The following is a 19,207-nucleotide window of genomic DNA, read 5'->3' on the forward strand; positions in this document are numbered from 1 at the left end:
TATTTGGTTTTAGTTATTGTGTGCCACTGATAATGTGAGTGTTTCACTGTATTTTTTTTTTTAATACAACATGATTCATAAAAACAAACCAACAACTGAAAAAAAGTAAGCTGTTCTAAGCTCTGGAAGAAAAACTGGGTGTGCCATACTTATTGAAATAGAGTGTGTTGATCTCTAATTGTTTTTTCCAGGGTAATTTCAACAAATGTACAGTTTCTGCCTTATACTTAACTTTAGAACTAACTTTATTGTAAGATATGACTCCTCTGTATTGAGTGCCTGTCAGGTGCCAGGCACTGTGATAGGTGCTAAAGGATGAAAATTTAGTTTTATCCTTCAGTCAACTCACTATCTCCGTAGCTCATAAGTAAGGAGGGGAACTGCAGGTAATAAGAGAGGAAAAGAAGAGTATTATAAAATTAAATGGGCATATGCTTATAAATTGCTGAAGATAATCTGAAGTAGTTTATTTCAAATGTTATGTTAGCTTAAAACAAAAAAAGAATTAATCAGATTAAAATGGACATAAAATTAAACGGGCATATGCTTATAAATTGCTGTAAAATAATCCAAAGTAGTTTATTTCAAATGTTATATTAGCTTAAAACAAAAAAAAAGGAATTAGTAAGTTTTTTGGACACTGTTGTATGTATAGAAGTAACTTTCTAAATTCTGTGAGGGCTGAAAGAACTATAAGCAAGAGTTTCTGTTCTGAAAGATCTCATACAATTCTATGTAGTTTTTAGATCTAGTCTTGACAGTGCTCACTTGGATATCATGGCATTGTAGTTGTACCTATCCTTACATCATACATAATGTTTTCCTTTAGGTTTCTATATATGCTGTACCAGAAAAGATTGGTCAATTTCACCATGCCTTGGAAACAACTGTGAAGCTTCTTGAGTTTTATCAAAACTACTTTGAAATTCAATATCCACTTAAGAAATTGGGTAAGAATCAAACAGTTCATCTGATTTTCATTGCACTTACAATGTAGATACATTTTGCAAATGTTTTTTAGAAAGAGCTTTTGCCCAAGTTATTTTAAAAGAAAACTGAGAAATATTTTTAATGCTTTAAAAATTGTAATTGTTAAGATTATTAAAATTCCATGAATGAATCTGAACTTGGAGTGTAAAACACTTAGAAGTTTGTGGGGCTGTTACAAAGGTGCCGTACAAGTCATAATTTGCTTAGTCTGTGGACTAATTCTAACTTGCAGGAAATTCCTGATTCAAATAACAAAAACTGAGTAGTGGAGCTCAGGAAAGCAAGAGCATTTCAGTACTTTTCAACATGGAGGTGGTCCTAAATAGAGTTTAGGCCCTGCACTTCGACCTCCTTGCTCTGGGAAGTTAATTCACTGTGGAAGAATTAGGTATCTCTTCCTTTGATAAGGGACAGTGGAACAGTGACTCTGCAGGGGTTTCATCAAGGCTTCCTCACTGATGAGATGAGGAGCACACAGAGCTACAATAAGGAAGGTTCCATTTGTTAGGGTATGAAAACAACTCACTGCATTCACAGTGGTACACCAATGGGTACGATATTTTGATTTAACTACGGAGTGCCTTAGATGAGGAAGAGTTGATCAGTTCTTTCCTGTTATGTCCAGATTTGGTGGCTATTCCTGACTTTGAAGCAGGAGCAATGGAAAATTGGGGTTTGCTCACCTTTCAAGAAGAGACACTTCTGTATGACAATAATACTTCTTCAGTGGCGGATAGAAAACTGGTTACTAAAATCATCGCTCATGAGCTGGCCCATCAGGTATTAGCAACCAAGACTGATACATCTCAAACCTGTGGTCTACTTCATGTCCTAAAGTTTTAGAATACATTTAGAAGCTAATAATTATTCCACTTTTTTTTTTTTTTAGTATTGCCTTCTTTCATAATAAAAATATGCTTTAACACAAACTTAATTTTCAGATGAAAATGCTATCTAACATTCCTATGGGACTTTACAGTTAAAAGCATTTTTACATCCATTATCTCATTTCACAGCTGCTCTAAGGTGGGTGATAATTTCACTTTACAAATGTGAAAACTGAGACTCAGCTTAAATAAATGACTTGCCCAAAGTCACACAGTTAATAAGTAGCAACACTGGGCCTTGAAGAGCCACTATGTCTTCAATATCTCTTTATTTCTTGCCCAAATAATACACAGCTGCTTCACCTTGATAAATGCCAGCTGCTCAGTATAACTTTGTGGAGAAGAATCATTTTCCCTAAGTTATACTCTTCTGACAACTCTTGAACTGTAGTTGTCAGGACTAGGTTTATTTTTTCATCTCCTGTAAAATTGGATTCTCTATTAATTTGATAGAGGGAGGGCCTAAAAAAAGGACAAAGGTATTCTTTGTATAACATGGAGAAAAAGAAAGAAAATTACATGGGTGTATAACACCTTCCTCCTTCCCCAACACCTTGTCTCTTATCATGCTCTGGATGAGATGCATATCAGTGTTGGGTATGGTTTAGGCCGTGTCATGACAGTAGCAGGGTATGAAGAAAGAATAGGATGTACTCTGGTCAGTTTACTGTCTACCTCAAACACAGTCAAGCTGAAGACTTCATGTCAAGCTGGTATATGAAGCACATACTTATTTACTGTTATGAACGGGTCATATAGATAAGTTGTCTTTTGGAGGATCTTCCTCTAGGTCTGTTATTTCTGGGGCCACTCATTACCACTTGTGGAGTACTTCTTTATTTCTTCTTCAGAACTTGCATTTCATCTTCTGAAACAGGGTGTGAGGTAATATTTTAGAAAAATATACTGTTGTAACTCTCAAAAGTTTTGTTTTAGTATCTAGTAACCCTATCCTTTTGCTGCTGACTTTAGATAAACTCTAGGCCACACTGACTAAATTGCATACCCTGTGACCACTTTTTATTTCAAGGATTTTTGAGATAAAATTTTTTGAGATGGTCTTTTATTTTTTAAGAGGGTCTTTTATAGAAGAAAATATTTAAAGGTCTTTCTGATTTTATTTGCTAATATATATGACAGCTTTGCTTATATATATGGCAATTTTCTTAAGGAATCTTGCTTGAATTCTGGTTTGAATCCTGGTTTTAATCATCAGATACTGTCTAACTTCACAACTGAGGAGGAACATGAAGTATAAGCTCTCTGACTATAGGAAAATCTCTTACATAGAAACTTATTTTTTAGTTGTCATGAAGGGTTGTAGATACAGTGGAAAATAATCTTATTAATGATATTACAAGGTAGAAGAATTACATTATCTAGGAAAGCTCACTTTAAGAGGTGGCTAAAAAGAGTTTTTATTTCCCTATATGACATACTATATAGTATGTTTGTTAAATTGATATATATGCTAATATCCTTGCTTGTTTTCCCATTTTAAGGTAAAATGTTAAAATGTTTTATTTTACTTTTAAAGTAAATTTATACAACTTCTGTGAGTCTTAAATTAATTTGAAGATAGTTTATTTTAACTGTAATATCAGTATATTTTTAAGCAATTATGATCAGGTTATGGGCTATTAATCTGACAATCCAGCCAATTATTAGAAAATTCCTGAGAATGTAAATATCATGTTGGTTAATAGTTTGTTTTTTCCTACAGTGGTTTGGTAATCTAGTAACAATGCAGTGGTGGAATGATCTATGGTTAAATGAAGGTTTTGCTACTTTCATGGAGTATTTCTCTTTGGAAAAAGTATTTGAAGAGCTCTCCAGTGTAAGTATAGTGTTTCTTTGGCCTACTGTGAATGCTAGGAGGAAAAAAAAAAAGTAGTCAAATTATATTTTCCATGTATTTTTTATGGATTTTGAGTAAGGAAAATGTTTCCAGAAAAATGTAAATAAAATTTACTCTTTTTACTGATATCTATACCTTTTGAGATTTGGCAATGAAAACTATGCTTTTAGTTATCTATTATTTCATTGAAAGCTGAAATTAATATAATATTATTTTACATTTTTTCATTAAGATGGACATCTTAAATTGCTTTGCTATATTTTATCTTTAACAGGCATGGCCCTTCTGCTTGAAGGAATTTAGATAAGGTTGAAAGCCTTTTTTGCAAAACAAAACTTTTTTATCCTATGTATAAAGAGAGAAAAATTAAGACATTTTGTGGCAATGCTGTCTCTCTATTATCACTTTGTGCCTTCTTGTAAACAGCAATATATAGATTGATGCAAACAAAAAATTCCCCTTTTTAGGTACAAACCATATTTTTTGCCCTTTTCCAAAGACTTGGAATACCATTCCATCATAGAGAGGAATAATAATGTAACTATGTCATTCGATTCTCTGGAGATATTTCCTATCCTTAGCAATATTCAGATACAGTAGGCAACAGTATGTCAGATATTGCCAAAATAATTCAAGCAATAGGTGGGAAAGTGTAAAGATCCCTTTCAGCCATAAAATTCTGTGACTTTCTGTTAAACTTCCTTGAGAAATGATCCAAGAATACTTTAAAGCGGAAGTACTCTTACTTAGAGCTTTCAATTTGAAATTTCTGTGTAAGGCTTGTTTAAAATTTTCAAGTGGTAGGAGGTATTAATTTTTAGCTAGAATACTAAGGAAGATATTCTCAATCTGTGTATTCTATTTAATTAAGCAATGAGATATACAGTTTCACCACTTGGTGGTGCCCAGAATGTTTAAAAACTTTTATTATATATTCTAGGGGAGCTCATCTGCTGAGTTGTCAAATCTCTTTTTTTAAGAGTTATATTTTTTTAATGGACCTTACTTAAGGGAAATATATATTATCTTAATAGAAAAGCTGAACTATATATATGAGAAATCAGCTTAAGACCAGTTTTTGTTCTTTTTTGTTTTGTTTTTCTGGGGTTTATTTGTGATTTTTTTCTGTTTTTTTAATTTCAGGTTTTAAGAAAACATTAACCTTTTTAGAATATTCATCTTGGATATCTAGATTTGGCATTTGTTTACTTTAGTAATAGATTCTTAATTCATCCTTATGCTGTTTAGGAAATGCTGGTTTTTATGTGGCCAGGCTATAATTGTATTTTTAAATTTAAGGAATATACAGTCTTCCTACATTTTCAAAAGCTTATATTCTGAAGTTTAGTGAAGCTGGTTATTTTTTCTTAATGACCTAAATAGTAATTAGTCTAACTCATATAAATAATTACTGTGCTTACCTTTGCCTGTGATACTGTGTGATATCCTAATCTGTTTCATTCTTTCCTAGTATGAAGATTTCTTAGGCGCTCGATTTAAAACCATGAAGAAAGACTCCTTGAATTCATCTCATCCAATATCATCATCCGTTCAGTCTTCAGAACAAATTGAAGAAATGTTTGATTCTCTTTCCTATTTTAAGGTATTGCTATGCACAAAAAAGTAGCTGGAGCAGGTTTCAAGTTAATTTCATATGTGAGCAAGCTGCATGATTTAGATTATTTTAAAGATTAAATGAGTATTATTTTCAGGTATCCTGTTAAACTTTTTGTTTGCTGCTATTTAAATCTTGGTTTTAACATTTTATGTGTTTTCCTTTTGTCTTTCTTACGTTCTGTGACTATTCCAGGCAGTTAATCAGATCTTATAGCAATAAAACTTTTAAAGTTGTTTTATGCTCCAGATCCACAGGTAGAATATGTGCAGGGAAAGTCCTATGTAAGCCCTTGGCTGTGTTACTGAGAATTGAGTTATGTTCTAAAGTCAGGAGTGCCAAAACAAGTAAGCAAAAAGAGATTTTAAGAATTGAAGATTAGATTGCAGGATCAGAAACATAGACTGCAAGTTTGGGGGTGAAGAAAAAACAGAATGTTAGAAACCCTGTTAAGATCACTGTCATTCACATTTTCATTGGAGAGAAGAATGAATATTATGATTTATTTGCCTCCTTATTCTGGCTGTTGGATTAATTGATTAATAAATTGAATAGAGAAGAAAATACAAAAAACATGTGAAATACAGTTCATGTAGTCAAGAAGTTCAAAGTTTAGGCGGTAGGAGCAACAAGAGAGGTAGTATGTGCTAAGTGAGTGGTACAGAGAATTTCTGCCTGCGATAATGAAGAGAAATTTTGGGGAGGAAAATGGGAATGAGTTAAATAACAACAATATAGGTAAGGAGGAATGGGAAGAGTAGGGTAGGGCAGAAATGGAACAATGAGATCTGCAAAGAAAAGTCAGAAATCCTAAGGGGCAAGGGATGCTTGTTTAGAGAGTAAATGTTTGAGTAGTGAAAGATGCATGTGGAGTAGGAGAAAGATGAGATAGGTATGGTAGGCCTAGAATGTCCTGACCATAAGGAATCCATTTTTTCTGTAAGTACTGGGAAGCTTTAGAAGACTTTTGAACAGAGGAATGACTAGATTAAAGTTACTATTTAGGAAAATTAAGTTGGTTTCAGTTTATAGAGTAGATTTAAGCCAGGAGAGACCTAATGTCAGGAAATTGCTGCTGAAGTAAAGGCATGAAATGATAAAAGTTTGAAATGAGGAGTGGTAGAAAGGATGGAAAGGAGACAATGAGCATAAAAAACACTGAGTGGGGGGATGTACTTTGAAGATTTAATGACAGGATAAGGCAGGTAAAGAAGGTGGAAATATTTTCCACGTTCAAGCCTGTCTCAGGGAGAATTACAATACAGGTACTGTTAACAAACAAGGAAATCAGTAATTCAATTAGCAATATTAAATTAGAGCTACTGCCATATTTTAAAACTCATACTGGATCTGTCAATAAAGAAAATTTTAAAACTTGTGGTTCTGTTCTTAGACAGAACCTAAATAGAACAGTTATTTCAGTATTCGTTGTGACATAGCTCTGTCTGCCTCCAGCTCCCACCCTCTAAACCCAAAATTCCGTGTCTTGTGTTCATGTGATTTCTTAGTATACTTAACTCTTCTCAGTATGGTAACCACTTATTACAGAATTGGGAATCTGGAAAATATCCTACATAATTAAGAAAAATAGGACATTGGATAATTTACCAATATTGTGTGTAAGAAGAAGTGTCAATAGGGAAATGTGTTTGACAGACATACTCTGTTTGGTGTTCATAATCATCAAGCCTATTCATTTATTTAGTGAATCTTGCAAACGCCAACCATGTGCCAGCCATTGTTCTAGGTACTGAGGATATATCAGGGAACAAGACTGGACTATGTCTCTTCTATGGAGCTTCCATTTCAGGAGTTACAAGTAGAGAAGATACTATACAAATGAATGAATAAATAGGTATTGTGTTAGGTGGTGAGTACTAATATGAAAATAAAGCATGGTAAGGTAAATGAGAGTGACAGAGGAAATGTTTTATATAATGTGGTTGGGTGTTTTATATAATGTTGTAAGGTGACATTTGAACAGTGAGGAATGAGGCATGTGGTTTTCTGGGAGAAGAATGCTACAGGCAGAGGAAATAATCAGTGTATAGAGTTTGTGTGCAGGAAAGAGTTAATATAACAGGCCTAAGACTACTATCCTTTGAAAGGCCTGTTTTCGAGGTTGTCCTTTGGCTGGCATCTGGGAACTTTGATTTTAGGGTAGTTCCCACCATTCCATGCTAACAGTGGTTCACTGTGCCTAAATTGTACAAACTTTGTAGTTTATGCTGAACATTTACTTCCTTCTGGGAATCTGGAATTTTGGTGTGTGCTAGGCAGAGGGCTCCTCCCTTACTAGCCCCCAATAAAAACCCTAGATACTGAGTCTCTAATGAGCATCCCTGGTAGATAGTATTTCACACACATTGCCACAACTTGCTGAAGGAATTAAAGTGCATCCCATGTGACTCCACTGGGAGAGGACTGTTAGAAGCTTGTACCCAGTTTCCTCTGGACTTCACCCAATGTGCCTTTTCCCTTAGCTGATTTTTGTATCCTTTCATCATAATAAATCATAGTGGTGGATATGACTATGCTGAGTCCTATGAGTTTCCTAGCACATCATCAAACCTGAGACTGGTCTGCGGACCCTGCCTCCAGCTTGAGATGAGAGATTCTTTTTTTTTTTTTTTTTTTTTTTTTTCCCTTTTTGTCTTTTTTCGTGTCCGGCAACGGACCGCAACCCTCAGTGTCGCGCCCGTACCTACCGGACCGGGACCGGCAACGGGATCGCAACCCTCGGCGCCGCGCCCGCCCCTCGCTCAGCCAGTGAGCGGGAACCGGTCTGTATGTGGGATCCGGACCCTCGGCGGGAGCGCCGCTGCACTCACAAGCAGCGCACTGTAGCAGTGTGCCACCGGGCCGGCCCGAGATGAGAGATTCTTTTGCGTATTCAAGCAACAGCAAGGAGCTGGTATATCTGGAGTAGAGTAAGTAGAATGGAAAGTAGTATATGAAGTCAGAGGTATTATAAGAGGCCAGATCGTTGTAGGGTATAATAAGCCATAGTAAGGACCTTGATTTTATTCTAAGTGAAATGAAAAGCCATTTGATCAGGGAAGTATCACAGTATTGCTTATTTTGTAAAAGACTGCTTTAGATTTCAACAGCACATGGAGTCAGGGTGACTAGTTCGGAAGTTGTTGTGATAGATGGCTGGTGAGATAATGGACTAGGGTAGTTGTAGTGAAGCTGATGATATATGGTTGGACTTGGAATATATTGTAAAGGTTGCTTCAGTAGAATTTGCTGATTCACTAAATGTGGAACGTAAGAGAGGAGTCAAGGGTAACTTCAAAATTTTTGCCTGAACAACCGGAAAAATGGAGTTGCCATTGCTGAAATGCAGAAGACTGCTGTGGGAGTAGATTTAGGGCAAGAAGAAAAAAATAGTTTAGTTTCTGAACTGAGTATGAGATGTGCATTAGACATCCAAGTGGAAATACCAAGCAAGCAGTTGGATGTGAGTCTGGAGTTCAGAGGGGAAATCTAGTTAGTTAAATAACTTAGGGAGACATTTAAAACTCCTGTGGTTGAGGAGATTAACTAGAAAGTAAATTTTAATAGAGAAGAAAAGAGGTCCAAAGATCATATGCCAGGGCACATCAAACTTTAGTAATTGGGAAGATGAGGAGGATCCAGCAAAGAGACTGAGAGGGTTGGCCAGTGAATAGGGAGAGAATTAAGAGTGGGGTCCTGAGGCCAAGTGCATAAAGACTTTCAAGGAGTGATAACTCATATCAAATGCTACCAATAGGTTGATAAGATTAAGATAGATAGGTTGAGAATTGACACTGGTTTGGCACCAGGAAGTTCACCAGTGACCTTGATAAGAATACTTCCAGTGGAGTGATGATTAGAAGATGGCTCAAGAGAAAATGGAAAGAGAACAAATGGAGATGGTAAATGCAGACAACTCTTCTGAGGAGTTTTCTACAAAGAGGGAGCAAGAAATAGGGTGATAACTGGAGGAGGTGTGAAATTAAGGAAAGGTAGGGAGCCTTATTTGTTTAAACTTAGGAATGTTATATAGTTTTTGTTTTGTTAATGGGAATGTTACAGTACAGAGGGAAAGTTGATGATGCAAGAGAGAAGGGAGACTGTTGGGAACAAGAATGAATACTTACATTTATAGAATAAGTAATAGCTATAAAGTGTGAGAGAGAAGAGAGTAATAGGTATTAAATTTAATTATGTATGTTGATAATCTTGATGACCTAACATTGTTACATTTTTATCAGAAGTGAAATTCATTCCAAAACTACTTGAGTGCCTCCTGTGTAGTCGGCAATTTAATCATTGGAGTTGAGCTTTTCAATTTTTCCCTCAACTAGTGTACAGTCTAGAAGAGGAAATAAATATATAACAGATACAGAAATTACTATTCAAGATGGAGAAATATGATTCCATTTCAGATCAGAAAAGGCTTCACAGAGGAAGTGGTTATTTTGAGATTGAGAATAATGATATGTACGTGAGTGAATGTAGTGTCATCTTAACAGTTGCTTGCCTGATTATGCATTATTAGTGTATGCTTGCTGCCTTATAGCTTCATTAGTTCCAAGCATATTTGAAGTGACTCTGCAGGAAGAAGAGAGATCCTAGTTACTTCAGCAACATGATATACTAAAATTAAAATTTAATGTACTACCTAGCAGAGAGACTTTTGAGAGCTCTGCTAATTTATTGTCTGTCCAGCAGCGCGTGCCCATGAATTCAACTCATACTTTAAGCACTGGGGGTAGGGATGGGGAATGCCACAGAAAATTTGGCATTTTTAAAATTAAAAATATATTTGTAAATATTTAATTTTTCATCACTGACACTAAAATACCAAGTACATTGATAGACCGCATAGAATGGCTAATGGTAGAATTAGTGCATATGGGAATCTACTCCATTAATTCTTTTTCAAATCCCTTAAAATAATTTTAAGACAATTAGAACATAGTCCACATCTAGCTATATGAAACTAAATAACAATGTATATAACTAGGTTCTACATATGAAAGTATATGTTTAGAATGATTTTGAATTGTAGATTCTTGATTCTATAACCTATATTTTTTTATTATTTTCTTCCTTTTTTCTCTCTCTTTTTTTAAATAGGGAGCTTCTCTCTTGTGGATGCTGAAAACTTATCTTAATGAAGATGTATTTCAACGTGCTGTTGTTCTTTACCTGCATAATCATAGCTATGCATCCATTCAAAGTGATGACCTGTGGGATAGTTTTAATGAGGTAAGCAACCTGGATAACTTACTTACCTTTTACCAAAGGAAGAAAGGAATTCTATTTTTATTTACATATGCAATAAAAATATGTGTGTGGAATCAAGGTCAGTTATTTAAGAGAGAGGGGGATGGAGCTTGATATATAAATATTTGTGAATAGAGCACTGAATTTAAAGTCAAAAAATAGTCGTTGAAAAAAAGGGATATGGCCTTGGGTAGCCATTTTTATTCTGTACCTTAATTTTCATTCCTATTTTGTAGGGAAGTTGCCTTCTCTCTGTTAATGGATATTACTGTATTTTTGTTATTTTTGTTTTCGAAAATCTCCCTTCCCATTCTTATCCTTTTCTAGTTTTCTGCCTTCCATTCACAATTCTATGCTCTGCTATGTGAATCTCTTGTCTTTTGTGGCCATGTTCCTCTAGAGTAGATGATATATCACAGACTGACTGCCGTGAACTACATACTGCCCTTCGATCACTTTGCTAAAAATCTCCCTTCCCATTCTTATCTTTTTCTAGTTTTCTGCCTTCCATTCACAATTCTATGCTCTGCTATGTGAATCTCTTGTCTTTTGTGGCCATGTTCCTCTAAAGTAGATGATATATCACAGACTGACTGCCGTGAACTACATACTGCCCTTCGATCACTTTGCTGTTTGGATTTTGTCGTGCCTGCAAATATTCTAACAAGCAGAGTAATTAGGTAGAAGTTATGTTTCAAAGCAGTGCGTGAACCCAGCCTGCCTCATGCACGTATGCTGACTGCATAACCCTTACAAGCATTTGAATTTGTTACCCTGATCTAGATGGATAGTTCTTAATGCTTTGGAAGATCAAAGACATATTTGAAAATTTGGTGAAAGTTCTGGCCGTATTCCCCAGGAAAACCACATATGTACAAAACATCACACACAGTTTCAAAGTTCTACAGACTCTGAGTTAAGAACCCCTTCTCTGGATCTTTTCTAATAATCTTTCTGCTTCCTTGCCTTATCTGAATCCTGCTATTTTCGAGGTCTTAACCCTTTGCCCAGAAAGTATACCTTCCTTACTCTCAGAGTTCTCTTTAAGAAGAGGGATCGGTCCTTATTACCTGACTGTTGCTTCCAAATAATTGTTTTTTCTCTGATCATGTAGTAGCATTTTAGTTGAAAGCCATGTTTATTTTATAACCATTATCTTATCTCTTGACATTTAGAACATATTTCTGCCATCGTCAATGATCACAACTCTTGCATTATGGTGTTTTCCAGTTCCAGCCTAGTCCATGACATTATCCTCAGGTTTTTTGGCATCCCCATCAAATTATGTACTGACCTCTTCATTTCAGTACTGCTTTAAACACCCCAAAGCACCTTGCTTTTGGGCAAGCTTATTTTCTTCCCAGCCTCTGGTCCAGAAATAAATAGGCCAGAGCCATGAGAAATATAAGAGTAATATCACAATGAATTTGGGAGGATTTGTTTCATCCTTTTGTGCTTTAAATAGATAGGCATATGGTAATTGAGGTAAGGCCTGCTATAGTGGAGTGAAATTACCAGTTTAGGTACATGATGACTTAGTTGCTTGCAGTTCAAATCCATACGTAATCTAGAAAAATAATTTGAACCATAAGTTTAATCCACCTACTTTAAAGAGACAGTTGTTCAAAAATTATTCCTTAATCGTTGATACCAGATGTCTTAGGAACAGGCTTTAGAGGGTCCAAACCTCTGACACTAGATTCTGGATTCTGTAGTTACATTTCACATATTTTCTAGGAAAGGAGGTCTGTGACCATCAAAAAAGTTCACCACTGTTCTCTAGAGAGACTTCCAGTCAAGGCAACTGACCTTTTTATATTTCATGCTTCTGCTACATAGCAGCAGAACATTTTATATTTCATGCTTCTTGCATTCCCACAGTATTTAAAAGACTAACGTGTGAAGGGGAAGGTTAAAGAGAAGGCTAAAGAGAAGCCTGGACTCACTTGATTCACAGGATTGAGTAGTAGTGCTTCAGATCCTATCATTATTCATATCTTACAAATTGTGGTATTGTGACCTGAAGGAGGGCTTGTACCTTCTTAGGGATCAGGTTATTTTTCCTTTTAGTGGATGGTCATTTACCTAGATTAGAAATATACTCAACACAGCATTTATACTTCTTTTTTATATTAACATTAAATGTAGTCTTCACAGAATGTTGTAGGGAAAGAGGGAAGGGTACAAACTGTAAAAATTTCTAAACTAATTTTTATCTTTAAGCTAAAATAATTTCTTTTTTCAGGTCACAAACATAGGTTATTTTTCCTTTTAGTGGATGGTCATTTACCTAGATTAGAAATATACTCAACACAGCATTTATGCTTCTTTTTTATATTAACATTAAATGTAGTCTTCACAGAATGTTGTAGGGAAAGAGGGAAGGGTACAAACTGTAAAATTTCTAAACTAATTTTTATCTTTAAGCTAAAATAATTTCTTTTTTCAGGTCACAAACAGAACAATAGATGTAAAGAAAATGATGAAAACCTGGATTTTGCAGAAAGGGTTTCCTTTAGTGACTGTTCAAAGGAAAGGAAAGGAACTTTTTATACAACAAGAGAGATTCTTTTTAAATATGAAGCCTGAAATCCAACCTTCAGATGCAAGGTACATGTCTTCTTTCTTTACATGCTGTCTCTTTTGCACTCTCAGGTTGGAGTATTTTTAAATGTTTTGTAATTGTAAGTTCTTATGAAACCTAACAAGATATTCCTTTCTGGGAACGGCTTGAAAAATTATACCTTTTTGCCCTCCACCCCCCAAAAAAGACTCAATAAATCATGTGGATCTAACTGAAATATTGGAAAGAGTAATAATCTGTCCATATATTCTTTTTACAGATACCTATGGCATATTCCACTATCGTATGTCACCGAGGGAAGAAATTATTCAAAATATCAATCAGTATCATTACTGGACAAGAAATCAGGTTTGAATAAAATTAATACCTTTCTGATAAGAAATTGGAAATGGAATAATTTTTAAAATCTGAGTGTGTACACTCTCTGAACTGATTTTTATGAGTCACATATGTAAGATGTAACTAAAATGAGATTAATTCTGTATATCATGCACAAGATTGGCCTTTATTCATGTGAAATAAGGTACAAAAAGTTGCAGGGAATATGCTGGATGTACTGTTAGAAAATAGTAAATGCTGTGTTTTTATGTCCTTGATAAACATTTTATGTTACAAAGAAAGAAGTAATAGAAGGAGGGCAGTTTCTCAAAGTATGCTCTGCTACCTACCTTCTAGGGGCAGGCTGGTGCAACTGCATTTTAACAAACACCCTAGGTGATTCTTACGCATAATGAAGGTTGACTCATGACCTAGACTTAGGGTAAATAATTATTTTAATATGTCCTGCAGACATAGTATACATTTTTTGGTAATGAGAAAATGGGTCAAGAAACTATGATAGCAAGGAGGGGGATAATAAAATGTAAAGGTAGTATATGTTAACCCACAAGGAGCCTATAAAAAGTAGTTGAAATGTAGTTTCTGACCATCTGTTAAATACCTCTGTGAATGCCGTACGACATCTCTTAATTTACATCCTAAAAGGTTATAGGTTCTTGGGTTCTATAGGAACTATTAGTGTAGTTGAAATGTAGTTTCTGACCATCTGTTAAATACCTCTGTGAATGCCGTACCACATCTCTTAATTTACATCCTAAAAGGTTATAGGTTCTTGGGTTCTATAGGAACTATTAGTGATGCTTTAGAGTTATGAAAAAGGGAAAATTTCTCATTTGAATTTGGATCTGGTGTTCAAGTGTATATTTTAAGAGGTGAGTGTAGCAGTGGCCTTCTTTGATTCTTGGCTCTACCACTTATCTCTTGTGTGATTTTAGGCAGGTTATATGATCTCCTGAGCTTCATTCCCTCAACTATAGAATGGAGATAGTAATTATACTTACTTTATAAAGTCTTAGTCAGGAACAAATTTGAGTTCATTTATATGAAGCACCTAGAACAATGCCTGGCATGTGTTATGTACTACATAAATATTAGCTATTATTATCAATGTTATTGAAAAAATCTTTAAACATAATATATTCACATTACATAAAATCTAGGAAATGGATAACAAATCTTATTACTCTATCCTAACTTACTCTCATGATTCTTTCTAGTCATTTTTTAAATAATTATTTTTTACTTAGTTGAAATCATTGTATGTATACATGTGATTTCTGTGTCTTACCCTTTTTTAATGTATACAGTAATTGACTTAGGCTTTCCTTATTGTTAGACACTTGGTTCACCATTTGTCTTTATTTAAGGGAAAAAAAGGCCTTCAATAAAAATTTCAGGTCTTAAAGATTTTTCCATCATATGAACTTTTTCTTGGGAATGCTTCTCAAAATGAAGACCATTACCTTTTGTGATTCAATGCATATAATTAAATCACCTTCTGTTTTGTGGTAACAGTTCATAATGCCACCTGAAATATATGAATGTACCAGTTTCATTGCAGTTTTACCACAGTGGAGTATTATAGCCACAACAATCTCATTATTTAAAACCCTAGGAGCTGTTGGTGATATATCTTTAATTAATATAGTGTGGCTAGAGGCACAAGGAAGTGCCGCCATCTTTAATAAAACAAAACTCTAAACTTTAAGTGGACCCTAGAAGTATAGTCTCTGACCCAAGAGAGGACAAATAACCCCATCTCCTTATATCCTTCAGCATAACCAAAATATGGCTGGAACATTCTAAAGGCACCAATATGGAAATTTTGCAAACCTCCTGATAGGGTATTATTTGGTGATATTAGAAATAATTGGACAATAAGAAATCTGCTTTTGTTATTTCTTTACTATTTAGCACAGTTTACATGTCAGTTTGTTAAACTCTTTTTGAGATTCACATTCCATAAACTAGCTATATTTTCGTGCTTTAATCTTCTCTTTCTTAACCCATACATGGTGTTTTGTGCTTCAGCTACACAAATATTCTTTCACCAACTCAAACATGCCATACTGCCTCTTGTGTCAGGGCCTTTGCATATGCTGTTTCCTCTCCTTGAAGAACACTCTTGCCTCTCCACTCCCTTGATCTGTTACTATTCATTCTTCAGTTCTTAGCTCAGCCGTTGGATGCTCCAGGAAGCCTTCCCTCTCCCCAAGACAGGTTAGATGCCCTCTTTATGTTTTTTCATAGCATTCTCTACTTCTCCACTCATAATATACTCTAAGTGTTGTTTCACTTACATCTGTCCCTGTATTAGATATGTCTCCCATTGAGGGTAAAGATCATGGCTGTATGAATTCTTTTGTAAACTTAGCCTAGGCATACAAAAATTAATTGAGTGAATAAATTTTATTCTATATTGAAGTGACTCAGTTTCAAATATCACTATAAAAATTTCTAGGAAAAGAACATTCAGAGCCTGATGAAATGATATTTTCTGTTTCCCTTCATTTAAAAAGATTCTTAGTAAAGGGGAATATATACTTTAGTAAAGGGTTTAATCTAGAGCTGGAACTGGACAATGATGGAAGCATTGTCTGTCACTTCCACTTCTCAACTGGGTTTTTCCCTTGCTGCTGCTGCTGCTGCTGCTGCTAATTCCTGTCAGTTCAGGTTTTGAGAGTCCACCTTAAAATATCTGTCCTTATAAAAAATGTTTGACCCTGAGGACAGTTGAGTTTTCCTGGTTCTTAATGCTCCAGTGAGAATTACTCTTATTTTAATTGCATATTCATTCTTTGTATTCTCAAAAGAAATATAGCAGAGAGCATGACCTCAGGTTTATTTTAGGCTGTATCACTTTAGCACTGCATATTATCTTAATGTTTTGTTAAATCTATAGTATACTTTCATGTATTCAAATTCCAGGATTGTTGGTTTAGTTCATTAGTTCAGTCATATATAAGAGTTATATTTGGTCGATATCTTTGTCACTTTTTCCCACATACATGAATTTTGGACAATTAATATTTGTTGTACATAAGAAGAGCTGAAAGGGGCCATTTTTCCAGGGTACATATTGAGAAAATTATACAAAAAAAAAAGAAATGTTTTCCTCTCCTCTTTCTTCCTCCCTCCCCCTCTCTCTTTTATTCATATCTGTAGGAGATTTTTATATTAAATCTAACTTGAAACATTCATGTTCCTGAAAGGATATCACTGTACCAGAAATATTTCTGTAAAGCTGGAAGCCATGTCATTGAAGAGAAAGGCAATTGGGAAGAAAGAAGAAGGAAGGGCATGTAATTAAAATATTTATCATGTGCCATTACCTGCTTGTGCCTCCCCCACCAACCCCCAATAAAATAAAAGAGAAAGAAAGGGGTATTAGAGAAGGGAATGCTTTTGAACAAGGGGGATGCAGTTCAACTGCATGTATCATGTTAGCCCTCTGGAGCAAACTGGACAGGAAATTTTGTAACTTTGTAGTAAAAATGTCCCCCCCCCCTACGTTTTAGTGTTTCTTTGTAAAACAGTAGTTAATTTTTCATAGCTCATTGACAAATGGTTTTTTAAAATCCACTATTAGATAACTTCATCTGGGCTTTTGCTGTTTCATATTGGAGTTGCTCACTCTTTTACTACTCAATGGACTGAAAATTGAACTGTTAATCTTTAATGATTTTAATAAATTAAAAACATATGAGGATAGCCTCATCCTCATTTGAGCTGTAGGATGTAGTTACCTCCCTTGTGTGCAAAGCTATTATTTTTTGATACCTGTGGTTTTAAGGTCCTCCATTCTGGATCATTCAGAATACCTGATAGAGACTAATTAATATATTGATTCTTTAAATGATAACTCTCCTCTCTCTTTGGTCTGTTGGCTGCACTGCTTTATGTTCTGTAGTCTCGATGATGGTATTAACTTTAAGTACACTCCCAGCTGTGTTCCTCCTCTCTACCATCTTCAGTTGGCTAGGTTTACAACATGGCAAGTTGCTTATCAGCCCAAATACCATGTATTTCAGTATTTTCCTGCATCCGTCCAGTGGACAATTGCCATACATGCCTTATCTCCTTTTTTGGGCAAGGGATATTTGGGGCTCTGTATCTCTTCTTCCCAAGGTTCTTTCTTGATAAAAGTTCTGTAGGAGATTGTGTTTGGTGACCTGAAGAGTTTAATATTATTGAATTAGCTAATGATAGTTAATTCCATGAGTCATAGGTTTGTTAAAAATGGCTTCAACTTGGAGTAGCTACTGTTGCCATAACAAGTATTTCTTAGACCTACATTCTGTCCTGGAAAAAGGAATAAACCCTATTTAATCTAACTGACCTTTCCTGTCTGTTGCTGTATCAGCAATGCAACAGAAATTAGTGTGGAATTTTTTAATAAAAAAGACTAGTTAGCTGATGTGTACTGTTAAGACATAATCAGAATGTCTTTTCCATCTTCAACATTTTTTGCAGTATCAATAGAATTGGAGTAACAAACATATTAAGAGAATCTGATAAATTTGAATAATTCATGTTTTTGAAGTTGACAGACCCTAAGGCTTCAGGTACTAATGTATAATCCTTGGGTTTAAAACATGTTTCTAAAGCATTCTATACACAAAAAAAACCCAAAGCATTGCTACAGAATTATTATGATGGTGAAAATTTTAAAACAGTCTAAATGTTTCAAAGTAGGAGATTGAATACTATAGTAGGTCTTGAAATGGAATATTATGAAGATATTTGAACGCTGCATATGAAGACAGTGCAAAAGTGGAAAGGGGTGGAATCTGACAGGTAAAAAGGGTAAAAATAGATGCATATAGATCCACTTCATGAAATATTACATCAATTAAAACATGTATAGGGAAAGGCTTGGCAGGAGATACACTCCAAAATGCTATCATTGTCTGAGTTTAGATTATTTTTCTTATCTCTATTCTTCATTCTCTTATAATTTAAAAGAATTTTAAAGTACTTATTGCTTTAAAATGGGGGGCATAAATATCTACAAATTTTACTTAGACTTGTTTGAAAACCATGTACTGTGAATGGTCATTACTTGTTTATTCGTTCATTAATTCAACAAGTAGTTTTTGAACACCTGTAGGTACATTGTTCTAGGGGCTGACGCATTACCAGTAAACAAAATAGTAACCTCATGGAACTTATATTCTAGTAAATAGTAAACCTCAAAATGCTTAGAAGCATACCCTTTTTATATTAAATCTACATCTTTGCTGCTAACATTAAAGGACAATTTTTGCTTAGTATTTTAAGGATTTTTAAAATTCATACAAATATTTTGTAATCAGTTAGCTCCTCATTATTTGTTCATTAGTTGAAACAATTCCATAGAGACTTCTAACAATTCTCTCCATGTTTATATATGTAATGAAGGGACCAAAAAAGTGCATATCACTTTTCTGTTATTATTATTATTTTTTTTCCTTTTTGTCTTTTTTCGTGACCGGCAACGGATCACAACCCTCAGTGTCGCGCCTGTACCGGACCGGGACCGGCAACAGGATTGCAACCCTTGGTGTTGCACCCTCACCTCGCTCAGCCAGTGAGCGGTTGGTCTGTATGTGGGATCCGAACCCTTGGCGGGAGCGCAGCCACACTCCCAAGCGGCGCACTGTAGCAGTGCACCACCGGGCCGGCCCCACTTTTCT

The 19,207-nt window shown here is 35.0% G+C and overlaps 1 protein-coding gene across 1 annotated transcript in view; it reads left to right on the top strand.

The window, feature by feature from the left end:
- Positions 1–19,207, top strand: part of LNPEP (leucyl/cystinyl aminopeptidase) — an 88,675-nt gene that overhangs the window by 52,041 nt on the left and 17,427 nt on the right. The window contains exons 5-11 of the mRNA XM_008589955.1: positions 830–950; positions 1,616–1,770; positions 3,601–3,714; positions 5,207–5,338; positions 10,460–10,591; positions 13,059–13,219; positions 13,453–13,541. Coding sequence (XP_008588177.1) covers positions 830–950; positions 1,616–1,770; positions 3,601–3,714; positions 5,207–5,338; positions 10,460–10,591; positions 13,059–13,219; positions 13,453–13,541 — 904 coding nt within the window. The remainder of the gene's footprint in view (positions 1–829; positions 951–1,615; positions 1,771–3,600; positions 3,715–5,206; positions 5,339–10,459; positions 10,592–13,058; positions 13,220–13,452; positions 13,542–19,207) is intronic.

Source organism: Galeopterus variegatus, unplaced genomic scaffold (genome assembly GCF_000696425.1).
Source record: "Galeopterus variegatus unplaced genomic scaffold, G_variegatus-3.0.2 Scaffold5775, whole genome shotgun sequence".
Classification (NCBI taxonomy): Eukaryota; Metazoa; Chordata; class Mammalia; order Dermoptera; family Cynocephalidae; genus Galeopterus; species Galeopterus variegatus.